General features: G+C 45.9%; 4 protein-coding genes across 4 annotated transcripts; 2 read left to right on the plus strand and 2 right to left on the minus strand.

Annotated features, from left to right (window-relative positions):
- Positions 1–5,267: 5,267 nt before the first annotated feature.
- AGABI2DRAFT_207824 (hypothetical protein) lies at positions 5,268–6,382 on the plus strand (the record flags this gene model as incomplete). The annotated part of the gene is made up of 3 exons (XM_006463111.1): positions 5,268–5,466; positions 5,507–5,706; positions 5,764–6,382. 3 exons carry the CDS (start codon positions 5,268–5,270, stop codon positions 6,229–6,231), a joined length of 867 nt encoding a protein of 288 aa, XP_006463174.1. The 3' UTR covers positions 6,232–6,382.
- Positions 6,383–6,782: 400 nt separating this feature from the next.
- AGABI2DRAFT_73740 (hypothetical protein) lies at positions 6,783–7,726 on the minus strand (the record flags this gene model as incomplete). Its single annotated transcript, XM_006463112.1, has 3 exons — positions 6,783–6,896; positions 7,127–7,412; positions 7,587–7,726. The coding sequence occupies 3 exons, from the start codon at positions 7,724–7,726 to the stop codon at positions 6,783–6,785; spliced, it is 540 nt and encodes a 179-aa protein (XP_006463175.1).
- A 1,788-nt stretch (positions 7,727–9,514) lies between these two features.
- On the minus strand, positions 9,515–13,662 carry AGABI2DRAFT_194086 (hypothetical protein). Its single transcript, XM_006463113.1, has 15 exons — positions 13,429–13,662; positions 13,282–13,372; positions 13,132–13,230; positions 12,963–13,073; positions 12,805–12,908; positions 12,635–12,747; positions 12,534–12,586; positions 12,387–12,485; positions 12,194–12,327; positions 12,078–12,130; positions 11,690–12,021; positions 10,936–11,207; positions 10,747–10,851; positions 10,609–10,686; positions 9,515–10,335 (listed from the first exon to the last, which is right to left on the minus strand). Exons 1-15 carry the CDS (start codon positions 13,599–13,601, stop codon positions 9,723–9,725), a joined length of 2,430 nt encoding a protein of 809 aa, XP_006463176.1. The 5' UTR covers positions 13,602–13,662; the 3' UTR covers positions 9,515–9,722.
- Positions 13,663–14,316: 654 nt separating this feature from the next.
- Positions 14,317–14,731, plus strand: AGABI2DRAFT_73218 (hypothetical protein; the record flags this gene model as incomplete). The annotated part of the gene is made up of 2 exons (XM_006463114.1): positions 14,317–14,395; positions 14,454–14,731. Coding segments are annotated over 2 exons (357 nt in total), but the record flags the coding sequence as incomplete, so codon positions are not given.
- Between the last annotated feature and the right edge of the window lie 664 nt (positions 14,732–15,395).

Raw genomic sequence — 15,395 nt, forward strand, 5'->3', positions numbered from 1 at the left:
TAACTGCGCACTCGCAGTCCCTGTGCTTTCTTTTGGCTTCCAAAAGACTTTGGACACTTGGCCAGTTCGGGGTCAGGTTCCTGGGACAGGGGGTGTATCAGGAATTAATTCGCAGAGTCAAAACGAGTCATGGAGCGAGCTGTTGTACATCCTCCACCTTGGGGTGCCGGGATATTCAATCTATTTGACATCCCCATTTGTTTTCCAGCCGTGATACGGCAGTGATGGCATATCGAGGGTCGTGACAAATAGGCACAAATGGTCCAGGATAGACGTTCCTATCACGTCCCTGTGACATTAGCCCTGTCAGTGACTTCAGAGCGCCGGAGCATGAATAAAACATGTACCTGTGGACAAATTATGGACTATCACTGCTGCAAAAACGAATCTTTCTTGGTTCCGTTGAAAGCAGAAGCGGCGGTTTGTGAAGGGACTTGATGAGAGAGGGCTTGGTCTAACAAGTCGCAGGACGGCCTTTTGGCGCCGTTTGGTGCAGGGAAATACCTTCGGTTTTTTTTAAAAAAAAAAAAAAAAAAAAAAAGCACTAATCAGAATCGAGCAATTGATGCAAGCCGAAAGTAGAAGTATCAAACATCATTGGGAATGTCTCTTTCATGGCACGAAGTAATGGCAGCTTGTCCATTGTCCTTCCTTTTTCATACTATGTAGCCAGATTTCCAGGCGACCATATTCATTTGGCCTTGATGCGGCCGAACCAGAGTTGATCGACGATTGCAGTCTTGAATACAGCCATAGCAATTGGCGAGAATACCGTACTGTATTGTAACGTGGTTGTCCGCTTTCGTTCTCTCTGGTTGCCGGCTGGGATACATATCAGGGACGTCCATTGGGCGTCGGGCGTAAGAGTGACTCAATACTGGTACTCGATCGCTCCAAAGAGTTTTCAGCATTCTGATCTTCTTTTACTTCATGTTTACCAAATGCAACCTTGCATCATCGAAATTGCTCATGTTTGAATATCCAAGCACGACAAACCTGCAACTACCCTGCATCTCTCAGCCAATATTCACTTGAATGTTTAACGGGATTTTCTCACAATGGGATTGCCAATAACAACTGTGTGAACATTATAGTAGGTGATTGCTATTCTGAAAAGAATTGAGTCCCGAATAGTGACTTCATCAAGGTGGGAGATGTTCTTGGCCATAACAATCAATACTGAAGAATAGTCTTCTAACACCGGCCAAGGAGCATGCTCGCTTTGAGGACGGCGTAGGCTGAGTACCAACGGGGATAGTGAATCACCATCGAAGACCACAGATTTTTTCGATGTGGTGTGGTTCACATAATCACCGCCACTTTGGGCAGTGGCGCACTTAAGTCAGTGACCGGGGCTGGCGGAGCCGGGCGGCGAATAGTTAATACCGATTTACCTATACCTGTGAAGTCGAAATATGATTTGATTTTAAAAATTCGAAAATTCGAAATCTAGAGCAATTGGCTCGGAATTCTGATTTATCTCTATCTAATCTGATATACCACGCATGTAGATAACAAAATCTGTGAGATCAAGAATATTGCACGGATTCGATGAAAATGTCAAGGTTTTGTTTCTATGTATTATAATTTCCTCTAAGGAACAATTTAATTGTGAGAATTAAAGTCGTTTTCAGAAGTAACGGTGATTAGGTAAGCTGCCCCGGGCCCATGTTGGCCCTATGGTTGACCTTGGCTGACACTATGACGGCGACCCAGGAATTCTGTGATCCTGATCTAGGAACACGACTAATCGGGGATTTGATCGCTTCTGAAGTATGATAACAAGCAAATAACAAGCTGTCCAGGTGCGCAATTTTAAATTGTTATGTGGCTACATGACAGCATGACCCGAGCGAATGTTTTAAAAATTTGCTAGCAGCAAGCTAGCGGCTCGTGGCAGATGCCGTCAAGGAAATCGTCACAGAAACACGTAAGCGTCCCTTGTTGCTCCCACGAAGTTCTGCGCATACGCAGGAGGCTAATTGTCCCTTTGAGAGAAACATCAGGACACCGAATCACGTCCACATTCTCTTCCTTTTTTGATGTAGAATTCCGTTTTTGAGTGACCAGATCTATGATGACCAACGCAGACGCTTATTGTGACCTTGGTTGAGCTGATTGTTTCCAAGGCTTTTTGGGTTCCTACATATCCGAGCTAATCCATAGGTCATCAGCCTGTGGGTTCTGAATGCAGCCTTTTAAACCTGGTTACTTGCCAGACCTTCTACGAGAATTTTCTTCATGACACAGGCCACCTATCTCCATGGTAGGAACGACTATCCGGTACTTTCGCAAGGCACGACCTTTCAACTTTCTTCTTTTGACCAAAGTTCCATAGTTACGACTCTGTGTTGAGAGACTTACGAAGTATTGAGACATGTATATGTTTGCAATGGTAACGCTAGGCGAACTTCCGAAGCAATTCACATTTTGCCTTCCTGACCCTGGCCTCAGCGATCTTTCCCTGCTGGTGAGTCGGTTTGCGTTTTGATTATCATCTGTACCTTCACAAAATAGGATCGATGCGATCTAAGCCGCCATTTTGATTTTCACCAGAGGAAGTAAATAAAACTCTTAGATCACTCCTTCAATAGTTTGTGTGCCGCAACTGTGCCGAGTCTCGTTAGTGTTGAAAGCATAGTAACACGAAATCTGTGGAAGTGAAAACAATCATTCGGTAAATTATTGCCAGCCTAATGGAGTTAGAGCAAATCTTGATCGGTGTCACTTCAATAAAGGTTAGTGGGTATTGCCAGTGACCTAAAAATGGAGCGGAATTCACGATGAATATCCTACCGTGACCTTGAGCCTCACGGAGTCATCAGTTGGATTCGCGGGGACGATGATACCTACTGCAGTTGGAATTATGTCGAACGTTAAACAGTGGTGTGAAAAATGTTAACAGCATCTCCCACAGATTCAATAATAGATATATGTAGGCCGTCAGGGCACCGATGGTAACGTCCTATAATACCACATGGAGTCTGTATGGAGCCATTACAGTAGCTGAGCTAAGAACAAGTACAAGGCCGCAGGAAAAAAACAGTTTTGGGGCGGTATGTCTGGTCAGATGTCTGGTGGTAATTCGGCTGTTAATACGCCAACGGAATTCCTTTGGGGTGTTAGACACGGACTAGAAGTCTGTGAGCACTGAGGGACAGAAGGCTTATAATTAGAAAAAGCGTCCCCCTCAATAGATTGCCGGATTAGGAACCGATGCTTAAATTCTCGTACCATAATCTCCACTGTCTGTTTGTTGGCTTGTAACGGCATGTGCGCCACAGACTCAGGCAACCTTATAAGGCATGGAACCGTGAAGTATAAATTCTAGTGAAAACTATTTCCTTCAACTGTACAGTTCATCCTGATTCCTGGAATCCTTTTCTGGTCGAGTTTCCAATGATCGATACTCGGACGATAAGTGGTCTATGTCGGGAGCGCGAAACATTTGCATCCAATTCAAGTAAGACCATCATCTCATCCTCAATTACTCATACCAAGCTTCCGTTGCACTTCAGGAATGTCTTGGCTTTAGTCTGAGATAAATCAGATCAGGTTAGTACAATTAAGGCAAGGCACCACGCTATCAGGTGCACTATATGTAATGGCAGGCGCCAATGACGAAAAATCCAGGATCAAGAGCTCTCGCGAAGGGCTGGTAAAGATCCATAATGTCATGGGGACGGATAGTGATATATCTCAGGAGTTCGGCTGACTGGTTCGGGGGTGCTTTCAGAAAGAGTCTCAAAGAATCGCCATTCATTGAGAGAAGTTCATTTTGTCTCGAATTGTCGCGTCCGCAGTCCTGTTCGAAAAAAGTAATTGAATGGTTGTGAAATAGAAAGGTTCTGAATATTACGGTAAGGGTCGCCCAAGCAAGGATTTACACCGGTGACCAATCGCGAAGAAAGGCAGCCGAAAACTTAGATGACGATCGTTGCTGTGTCACCAAAAGGAAGCGAGTTCTCGAAAGGTTACCGACTCGATTCATGCAATTATTTACACAATAACCGTCGGACTCCTGTCATGCGGAGCACGGGAGGCCACGTTGTCCCGATTGGCCAGGCCACATGGCTGGAACGTGGTCTGTTCCGCCATTGGCAGATCCATCTTCTCCAGCCAGTGTTCTCAGTATTGTCAGTCGTCTTCGTAACCCCCTTTCACACTGCGAAGCTGTCGGTCACCTATAAAGCACGTGGGCGAGCGCCGAGGACCGTTGCTGCGGCGGCCCTGAGTCTTACCACTACACTACGAGGCTATCTCCGAATATCTGGAAACCATCCTACCAATACTATCAAACGTCGTAGTTCGCTCAATACTTACTGTAAATACTCGGACTCGGCTCTGATGTCTTGATCGATCAAGAGTTGTAAGGGTGGTTATACTAGTACCCCGGTCTACCCACTATGCGATCAGTAATGTTAAGACTCCGACATGCCGATTGGTAACAAGCGTGACATCTTCCAAAATCGAAATTCCATCCCCTTGGTCGTTTTCACTCGAAAGATAGATATATGGCTTAGTGTTAGCTCTAAAGCCTGCGTTTTGTAGGATTCCTGGGAGATGATCAGAGAACATGCGTAAGCGAACTACCGATGATGCATGATGAGCGAGCTACTAATGACTGAAACTCTATCCTGCGCTACCCTACTTGCGAACCTCGTTGTTCTGGTTGCTTATCGGCTCGACCCTGTGGCTTCTCATCCGGCTTTCGCCCATACAGCTGTCTGTATTGGACCCTGGAAACGATGAGTCCGGCCCCCTCAAAACTCAGTGGTATCACCAGGATTACAGCATGAACCAAGTATGAATACCGCCTAATTGTCAACTACTGTTAGCCTTGGTGTCACAGGTACAAACACATTTCATACGTCCTGCAATAAGGTGACGACTTCAGCGTCTCGTTGGAATGCAACGTAAGATCTGTCCTGATCCGTCTTCCTGAGTAATCTCTATACCCATTACCAAACCCTATCGTAGATCCCCGTCTCTAAGCCACCAGTAAATGTACTGCACGATCCTCCGGGACAGTGTCTCCATATGGAAAAGTCAGGTTGATTATGCAAACCTGGGCGAGTACCCCGCCAAACCATGATTATTGGTTCAACTTCAAGGGCAGGCGCGTACCTTTGAGGCATCACTTTCGGTCCCCTAGAAAGGTATGGTGCACAATTGTCCCTGAGTTTGAATTCATCAACTTTTTCCCCACCTAGTTCGCCAGAACAGTTAAAGGCAAAACATCATGAGATTTCTCCGACATCTCCAGAATGGTCTACCGCCTACCCACTAATCACTCGCTCGTGCCCTCTCCTGTTGACCAGTCTCAAGTTCTACTATCTCCCCCTGTTACTCCATGGCGAGGCAGTCTCATCGTCAGCGGCACCAGACCCTCCGATAGAGCTGGAAGTCAGGACGTACGGGTTGCTGCGCTTGAGATCGACGGTGATAGGTGCGATGAGATTTTCCGTGCCGTGTGCACCACTGATGTGACTCTGTCGCAGTAGAGTCCGTGATTGGCCCCCGCAATTCTTTGCACGCGTCTTACACGAGAAGAGGGTATTGCATGAGGTTATCACACACATTGACCAGCACCATCCCCCAATGTGCACCTTCATGGCTGATCGACACATCCGGGACAGTAGGCTTAACTCGGCCAATGAAATCATGTTCCGTAATCTATCCCGAGTTCTATACGAGAATGAAACGGTCAGTTCAATATCATGAACTGAGAGTTTTATTCCATGTTTAAGTTTTTATATCAAGGTCGTTATTGTTCCATGGGGGACTCCTGCTCTTCGTGGTGCTGGCATGATCATTTATCCGGCGCAGAATTCGAGTTCTCTCTTGGTCGGTGCTCTATTCTTCGATAGGCCTTTCCCAGCTTTCCTTGGATCCAGTTCTCCGCTTATCCCTTTTGGACTAGCGATTCCGGTTGCTCCTCCCATGCACCCTCAACCTCATTATGCTCAAGGGATGGTTCTAGCTTCCTCTTATGATGCGCATGGTCAATCTGTATCACCACGTCGTTCCCATCCCGATAGCCCAGCCGAGGCTATTTTGTCTCATGGTGGTCCTAGGCAGGATCAGTACCAGCATTATATGATGACCTATGGCCAAGGAAACGCGGATTCTTCCCCCGCTTCTGTATCTAGTGTTCATTGGACCAGCGAAATGAATTTCACTGGGGGTAACGGAAATTCCAGTCAGCCGAATCTTGGTCAATATTCTTAGACGACCATTATTCATCGAAACATCCAGTGGCAGCGTCTCCTCGCAACTGATTGCGACCATCGTCCTTCTGATCCTCGTTATCACCATTCTGATCCTGGACTACATATCTTTTGGGCAGCTTCATTGGCTGCCTTGTGATCACTCTCTACTTTCATCACCGCTGAAGCTTAACCAAAATCAAGTATCCATAGAGAATTTTTCCCCTCGTGATTAGTCTTCTGAAAATTTCCTACTCCTCCTCTGTAGCACCATACGTCTCATCGACTGTATCTATATCTCCGTGACTGCGTTCTCTGTATTCCATAACCGTTCTATCTGGTGTATATAAATTGATTCCTTATTTATTACTGCTAACCTGACTTGGGCAAAGCCTCCTCTTTCGCTAGACGATCTTCCGGCTCCTTCCTCTTCACATCTGACCTGGCCTGACTCTCCTGCTTCAATTGTCTAGGTAAGAACCCCAACCCCAGGACAAACAAGACCCAGAATATCTATTATTAATATCGCCCCAATGGAAGAATCGTTAGTCCCAGATTAAGCATAAATTTTAATCAAGTTTTGAAGCTCACAATGATGAGTGCCAACCACGCATGCTTCGCCGAGTCAGGGACTAGGTGCAAACCTCCCGTAGCGACCGTCCATTGGGTGTACAGTCCATAGTGTACCTGAGAAGGGACAAAGGTGAATTAACGTTTAGTGCCTCGAATGCCAAAAACGCCAAAGCTAATTCTTAAAATAGAACCAATAAATGTAGAATAAAGCCTGGGCCTTCAAAAGACAAACGTTGTCCACCGTAGATGAGACCGACACGATGGTTAACAACGTTTCAGAGTTGCAATTTTGCATTCCTCCAAGCAATGAAGCCTGTCATAAAGTGACGAATATTGACACGAACCTGATAGGCAGCTAATATGAAGATGGTGACTCCAACGGCAATATGTAGGTAATTATGTGGAGCCCTGTGCCCGTGGAACACGGATGGGAGCTTGACGAAATGAACCACCGCTCCTAGAAGGAGTTGCACCAAGTAGAGAATAAGCAATGTCAGGCCGACCCTCTGGTGAGGGTCGCTGAAGGGTTCAAGGTCAAGGTCATTCCCAGTCATGTATCCTAACGCCACTCCAGCAAAGATAATTGGACCGGAAATGAGAAACTGCATGACCCAGTGCACCCCAAACCACCTACAATAACGTTAGTCTCGACTACAATGCATTTGAATGACAAAGCCACGACGAGCCATGATGAAATATTATGCATCGCGCGCTCCGGATCTACATAAGCTCTTCACCGGAGGGCCGTGCACAACCGAAACGAGAGAAACAGGAAGCTTAAAGCACCTGAAAAATCCTGCTTACGTTCTAGTGTATGTCCGCGTATATCTGGCAACCAACACCCCGATAGGCAAAAATATTAGGAACCCAATGCCACACAAGAGCGCATGATTCCTCGCCCTCTTCTCCAACGGATTTAACGGAATCGTAAATACAGCCGACATATCTCGAGAGAGTAAGGATTGAAATGAGGAAGAATGGGTGTAGAAAGAGTCAGCGATGAGTTAGAGTTGCTTAGCAAGCCCCACTATGTACAGCGTCCAACGATCAAATGGGCTGTGTGAAAACCGCAGCGTATATAATTTGATAAGTGTGGGGTTTTCCCAACGTGTCCGAGGGGCTTCTATGTCAGAGACAACATACGATTGGCTGTTTTACGCGACAAATACAATATAGGTCATACTATTTTTGTCGTCATGGCCTAATAAGGACTGTGTATTCTCATGCAGTTCTCATGGGTAGTTTTCGTGTGTTCACGGACTGTGCTTATTTGTAAGAGACCTACTGTAGTTGCCGAAACTAGAACGCGGAGAAGGTTACATGAGATGTAGTTTGGGCAGGAACTTGTAAACCTGGTACATGAATGGGGTTTGAGTGACTCAACTACTTGCTGTTTGTGTTGTGTGCCATTGTAGATAACACAATCGTGATGGCTCATTAAAATCCAGCTCGGTTGATCGTTCAAAATGATAAAATTGTCAGTTTATATTTTTAGTAGGTAGGTGACGGTAGATAAGTCGACTGGACATTAGTTTTCTTTCTAATAGATACTAACGAAAGAAATTGACTATTAAATGCAATACACCGTAAATGACGCACCAAATCTCTGAGAGCAAACCATTCATAAGTGGGGGAGAGTACATAAGCGAAGAATCATGGCATTGACGTCGGTCGAAATTCTTGAAGAAGGCAAAGCGACAACTTTGACAAAAATCGGAATTTAGACACGAAACGATAGCGAACCGTTCGAGGAACGACTACTAATATAAACATCATCATTCCAACTGTAGCGCGCCAGTGACTGCGTGAAGAATGTTTGGTAGGGGATCTATGCGAAACGTCGATGGGACCCTAAAGGGACGACCGAGTAAGAGGAGAAGAGCAAGCCGACCTAGACCGCTCATCAACTCCACTTAGCGCGATTGAAACACGATTCTTGCCATATATCTCAATGCAGATATTACTGGCCCGTAATCGAGTCATTGAACAACCTATTGAGCTAACCCTGGTGGTATATTATCGACAAAAAAAAAACACATGCATTCTACCGAATAAAAAGGAGCTTCAGATGAATAATGAAGCTGTTCCCCCAAAAAAAGACCCACGCGGGAAGCGAAATACTCTAGTGCGTACCCTCTGTCAAGAATAGTCAAGAAGCTAATGCGAAATTCCGAGGGTGGATTCTGCACATCTTCTCGCCGTGTTCCCCATTGGATTATAATGGAAATGTAGTTTCGGAACTTACTATCAGTGATCAGTAGTCCAATCCTTCTAGGCTTCATTCTAGGTTTCATTCCATGCCCTGTTTTTTCGAGTGAGCCGCAGGCCAAGACGATGGAGCTTTCGTGACTGACCAAACTACTGAACATGAGCGAATCATTGATAGTACCGTGTTGGGCGCGCGGCGTGTCAAGGGGAAAAGGAGCCTGGGACAATGACAGTTCTCAGGAGGCAGACCCATACCCATATCTGAAAGGAGGCGATACAGAGACAATTATAAATTAATTACAATGCAGCCCACCGTTCATCGGCAAACATATTAACACAAGGTACAATTCACGGCCGGCGGTCATGAAAGGAGCCACGTAAATGTTCATAAAAGAAGTAATTTCTTGGCTTGCCTTTCGAGGTTTCTCCTGTGGGAACTATGCAGTACTAATTCATACAGTATATGAGCGTTATGATGCAATGGAATTTTCAGATTTCACTTAACACGAACAATCCAGCGCGTAAAACCATAACCACTTGGTTAATTAGGTATATATACAAGACCTTGACCAAAAACACGCTGGGAAAAAAGATTAATCAAACAGTGCCATCAAATATTACAGCCGATACGAATGCGAGCGTGTGGGGAATCATACAAAACGAAACCAAGAATTGAAAAACATTATACCAAAAATAAAAAAAGTCCTCTTGCCCACCCCCTTCATGATCATTTCATGCCGCCTTATTCAAAGCCTTCCCCCTCTGTGCAGAAGCGAATTCTCCCCGTATATGACCTTCCACTTCGTCTTCACTTGCCATCCCACCATTATCGCTTTCTTCCTCAAGTTTCACTTTCTTCATCGGAGCCCTCAACCCATCATGTCGACTACTTCCATCTTTCAAATCCCTATCCCCTTCCTCAACATCACCAAACGGCCGTTTGTTTACTTTTAAGAATGATCCCGGCATCGAGTTACCCCTATTCGCAGCATTAGTGATCTCCTGGCCAAACTCCGTCGTCTCCGCTATCGTTCCAAGTTTATGTTGGCCATGCCCATGATGACGACCCCGAGAAGCGCTAGGTTTCAGTCCATTTTCAGGGCCATCACCACCAATCCCCTTTCCATCCCTCTTCGTCTCGCCATCCCCACCATCCTCCTCCTCTTTCGAACATCCCACGCCCACACCAGCCATACTAGACCTTGTCTCAGGATTGACACCACTACTTTTCCGACCACGGCCACCACCTCTACCCTTATTCTTCTTCTTCCTTTCCCTTCTCGGTGGTTTCGGCGATGGTACAAATTCTTTGTTATTTTGAACTGCCCATTCAATCTCAATAATCCTGTGCGGTTATGACGTATCAGTTTGTGAATTCGATTTTATAGATGACGAGAGACATCAAGGACGAGCATAAAGCGGGGACGCATGGGGTATTTTGGGAATGACCGTGGAACAGGGAATAATAACCCGAAAATTAAATGGGTATAAATCAAAATCAATCAAATAAAAATGTGAAAGGGGTCAAGAAAAAAGAGAGAATGTGAATCAATGAGGAATACGCCGTCGCTCGTCTTCGAGTTTCAAAAGAAAGACTTGAATAATAAACAGTATCCACCTCTCTTTAAGCTTGATATTATCTGGCACATAAGCCTCCGCTCGGCGATAAAGTTCCAAAGCCTCCGCAAGTTTTCCCCTATAGCATTACGCGGTCAGCATAATCTCAGAATATCTCATAAACAAAAGACATTCGTACTTCTCGGAATGAGCTCGAGCAAGCGCCACATAAGCTCTACCAGTCTTCTTCTTAGAAATCGGTGAAAGGGAACTTGCTAATGAAGTTTCCTTTTGGCCTTGTTCCCTAAAAGTATGAGATTAGTCCGACATCAAATAACAGGAAGATTCCAAGTCCGAAGGGGAACAAAGGGGAAATAAAACAACCCACAGCTTCTTCTCTAAATCATGCAACCTCGCACGCAATTCATCATCCAAATCCCTATGCTTCTTCAATAAAGGCGTCAACAAACCCGACGGTATCGGTAACTGCATTCCTTTCTTCGTCGGTGTAGCCTGCACATCTTCCTCTTTCCGCCGTTCCAATTCTCTCTTCTCAGCTTCCTCCTTTTCCTTCGCTTCCTTCACCTTTCGCTCCTCCTCATCTTTCTGTCTCTCAACCGCTAAACGTTTAGCAACCTCTGCTTCCACGACCCTCGTAATCTAAAAATAGATCATACCGGTTAGACAATAATCGAAAATCGAAAAGACATAGTGATGTTATAAGACCGCCGAAGATAATTAAAACAATGAGAGGCAGCGCTGAAAACAATAACCGGACATGAATTAAGGTAGGCCGATACCTGACACCATCGGCTGGCAATACCCATCGGTATGGTAGCCTCACCCAATCACCATCACGATAATAACGGGCGAGAGATAGGGGATCTCGGCAAGTTAAAAAAATAGACGAATTGACTCGAACTCATCAAGATCGGTCTCGCGAGGCGAATACCAAATTAAGCCAACAAGCCACTTCCACGCAACGACAACGTGCCAAGAAGCGATTTTGCCAAGACAGAAGCGAACCAAGAAAAGTTCTCAGAGATCGAAGAATCCAAGAGCAAAAACCCGCTTCAATCGTGGTGGTTGCGTAGGCAGAAAAGAAGGGAAGACAATGGAAATTTTGGGCATGAACTACCCACCTTATCCTCGATATCTTTTTCTGTCATACCCCTCATTCCGAAATCGGCCATCGAAGATCTCTCATCAATTGTCTCGGTTAGCCTTCTCCCTCCAGTAAGTGCAAACCGTTGGAAACCGGCAACATTATTATTAAGGCCAATCGACGACCCACGAGGTCTTTGCATTCTAGGAACGCTCGGTCCAAGGGAGGCGCGGGCGCGTCTCGTCGCAATTGCAGCACCAGCTGAAGAAGAAGCCGCCGAAGCGCCCGTGTGGATAGTTTGAAGTACTGTTGGTGCCGGTTTCGGTGCTGGTGGAGCTGCAAAATGAGGTTTCGCTGTCAGCCGATTGTCTACAGGTATGTCATTAGAGCAAATTAGAATGATTCGATGACGCATATGCGCTTACCACGCTCATTGATGACAGGTTTATTCTCCACGTTTTTTGTACGTGTTGCAAAGCTACGTGGGATAGGTTACTATGTCATGACAATAATGAAATGTCAAATAACAAAGAAGACGAACTTGAGAGTGTTGAGTGTGTCTTGTCTAAATTTAGTGCCAGGAGCTAGGTTACAGATCAGCAAACCCATGGACGAGCCGCCGAGCGCGTCTTGGAGAAGACGTGTTAATTTAGAGTTGCGATATGGTATACGTGACTAGAATTTGAAGCTCGTTAAGTAGCCATGACAATATGGATACAAAGAAAAAGACACACGGCGCCTTGGTTCAGAGCATGTACAACTTGACCGAGAACACTGAGAGACTGGTTGATAGCTCTCGATTCCGCCATGCGTGAGGGATCATTTCCAGTCAACTGATGCACGTCAAAAGATTTTTTAGGAAAGAGTGGGGTAAGGAATACCTTATTGTTTTCCGACCCAGCGAGATCTACCAAATTGATCTTTCCAGTCACCGCTGAACTAGTACATCAGCTAAAACCGATTGAAGTCAATAAGCCCATACTCTTCTGTTGTAAGGGATCCAACATGGTGACCTCAATGGTCAGAACCGCATGTGAGCGGGAGGATGCACGGTTGAGCAGAGTAGCCCCGATGGAACGATTCTTAGTTGCTTGGCTGAAGCAGTCAAGTTTATCAATATGGGCTCTAATATATAAAAGCGGGTCGACTCACTAGTAAACTTGGTCAAATTCTAACGCAGACGCGATCGGCACAGAGGACAAGTTTGCAACAAATACCATGCCATTGCCATCCTCTCTGACGGGGAGTTTAGGGGCCTAAGCAGGAAATGAGACTTCAAGCTTGAAAATCTTAGTTAATTATGGTCGTACATTTTCGCGGGTCACAAGGAGATCGTAAGGCTCGTCTTTATAGAGCTCCATGTATGACATGGTAAAAGAGATTTTATATTGTGGGTATTGGATCCGTTTTCCGAAGAGGGCCTTGAAAGAAAAACCAAGTTAAAGAACGGCCGGGCAAGGCAAGATAGAACAGGCAGACCTGGACCGTACGAGGAATAATACCAGGGTCCGACTTCGTACCCTGCATGGTGTGGGTCTTTCCAGAGGAAGTAACACCATAGGCGAATATGGTTACCGTCTGAAAGGATGAATGAGTGCGAAGAATGGTCAGAAATAGGGAAGGACTCACGACGCCTTTGTATACGACATCCAATAATGGTTCTACGTCGTTGCGAAAAATCTCTTTTTGAGTTGAATTATGATCATAACAACTCGGAAACCTATGGTTGCGGGTGAGGAAGAAGACAAACTATCCGGCCAGTAATTGAAGACCCACGGAAACTTGAAAATCTGAGTGATATCCCTCGGATTGAGAACAGATATATGACTACTCTTCATGGCTGAATCGGTTGACTCGTTGGATGCAAGCTGAATGGAGATGTTGTCGTCTGTGATCTCTCCTGGTAGTGCAGGTCGGAGGCGGGCTGCGATCTTGATACTGTGCGCCATCGTCCTCGACGTCCTCGAGGCTCCGGCTAGCGATATGAAGAGAGAGAGGAGTTGGCGGTGTTGGGCGGCTGAGGCGGACAGTGACAACGCAAACACAGGAGCGACGCGTCGAGCACGTGATTTTCACATGACCCCTATATCAGAGCTCCTGTGTCAATTGGGATTGCGTGGTCGGGCTAAATATGCTCGGAGTCTACCAGAAAGTCGGAAACACACTGCAGAACAATGTCAGGGCATTATTCCACAGCAGCTTGAACACAGCAAGCCTGGTCTTTCCGACTCTCCTCGGTGGTGAATGGGAATTACCGGATATGGAAATCCTCTGCCATCAAACGATTTCAAGCTCCGACTCAACGACGTACGGCCATCCCTGCAGCACGCCAAAGACAACGACGGCGACGAAGTTTCGACTGTCTACTTCCCAAATCTTCCTCCTGCGTCCCTCCACCTGGTAAAATAAGTCTTAGAACTATCTGTGTCGAGAACATTCAAAATGAAGTTGGTTAGGTGTGTATATATCTCCATCCTTTGTCCCGTCTTTTCTCTGCAGGTGGCAGGGCCAACTGGGCCGTCAAGAGGTTAGTTGGTGTTATTGTCGCTTGAACAGTTCCAGATTCATTTCTGCTTGTGTTTGGATCGGCGTAGATGTCTCTTTTTCATCAAAAATCTTACCAAGAAGAATGAATGCAAACTGACGTCCGGTTTTTTTCCCTTCAGGTTTTTGATGAAATTGAACAATGAGACCGTGACGGTCGAACTCAAAAATGGGTCTTTAGTGCACGGCACGATAACAGGTGCGCAATATCGCTTGTTCCGTATGTAATCTTTTTGCTGAAATACTTGCTTATCTAGGTGTGGATATGCAAATGAACACCCATCTCAAAACTGTGAAAATGACGACACGCAATCGCGAACCTCAGACTCTCGATAGCTTGTCTATCCGCGGAAACAACATCCGTTACTTTACGCTTCCTGATGCTTTGCCACTGGATACCTTACTTGTCGATGATGCGCCCAAGCCCAAGGGTCGCAAAAAGGAAGACACTCGAGGAAGAGGAGGGCGTGGCGCACGTGTTATGGACCGAGGACGGGGACGAGGAGGTAGAGGGCGTGGACGAGGCCGCAATTAACACTGGAGGATGGTATGTTGGCCACTGATCAGATTCCCTTATTCGCGTAATGAAATCAAGAGCGTATAAAGCACGTTACAAACCTGTAAACCATCTGTATCAACCTGTAACGTTTCATATGTTTTTCCGACATGGCCAACATGAACACATCACAACCCTGTGATGACTCTCAGAGGGGAATTGGAGGGGACTCGCATCAGCCATGTGATTACATGTGCATCGGGTGAACTTGTACTCCGTTCAGCGCCAAATCATGCGTTGGCTGCTCGATGGGGTTTCGGTGGGGAGACTACCGGAAAATCCGGACATATCTCAAAGTTTGTGGCAAAATATCTCGTCTAGAAACAGAAAGGTTCACGCTATGACTTTGGTGTCTAGTGTTTTGACCCCCCCAAAAGAATTCACTTTACACCCGCTGTAACTTTTGAGTAAGCCTGAATTTCCTCCTTTCTGAAATTGCGTAAGTTGCTCGTTTCTCGTTGACATCTTAACGCATAAAACAGGGTGAAAACAGGATGGGAATGGATAGTTCTCGGACCCCATAAGGCCAGAATTCCGATGGCCGATGGACGGGATCAGATACAGCCCGGTCGGTCAGCATGGACCATCGGGGAAAAATAAGATTTATAACCCGGTTGGAGCCACAGCCTCACAGAAACCAGCG

The sequence above is a fragment of the Agaricus bisporus genome (assembly GCF_000300575.1).
Source record: "Agaricus bisporus var. bisporus H97 unplaced genomic scaffold AGABI2scaffold_8, whole genome shotgun sequence".
NCBI classification, from domain to species: domain Eukaryota; kingdom Fungi; phylum Basidiomycota; class Agaricomycetes; order Agaricales; family Agaricaceae; genus Agaricus; species Agaricus bisporus.

What these genes read in the sequence shown, in the direction of transcription:
- AGABI2DRAFT_194086 (XM_006463113.1), bottom strand. Translation starts at nt 13,601, where the DNA reads ATGGCGCACAGTATCAAGATCGCAGCCCGCCTCCGACCTGCACTACCA. An exon ending in GACACACTCAACACTCTCAA is followed by an intron (nt 12,131 to 12,193) that starts GTTCGTCTTCTT and finishes TATCCCACGTAG; the next exon opens with CTTTGCAACACGTACAAAAA. An exon ending in GCTCGAGCTCATTCCGAGAA is followed by an intron (nt 10,687 to 10,746) that starts GTACGAATGTCT and finishes GTAATGCTATAG; the next exon opens with GGGAAAACTTGCGGAGGCTT.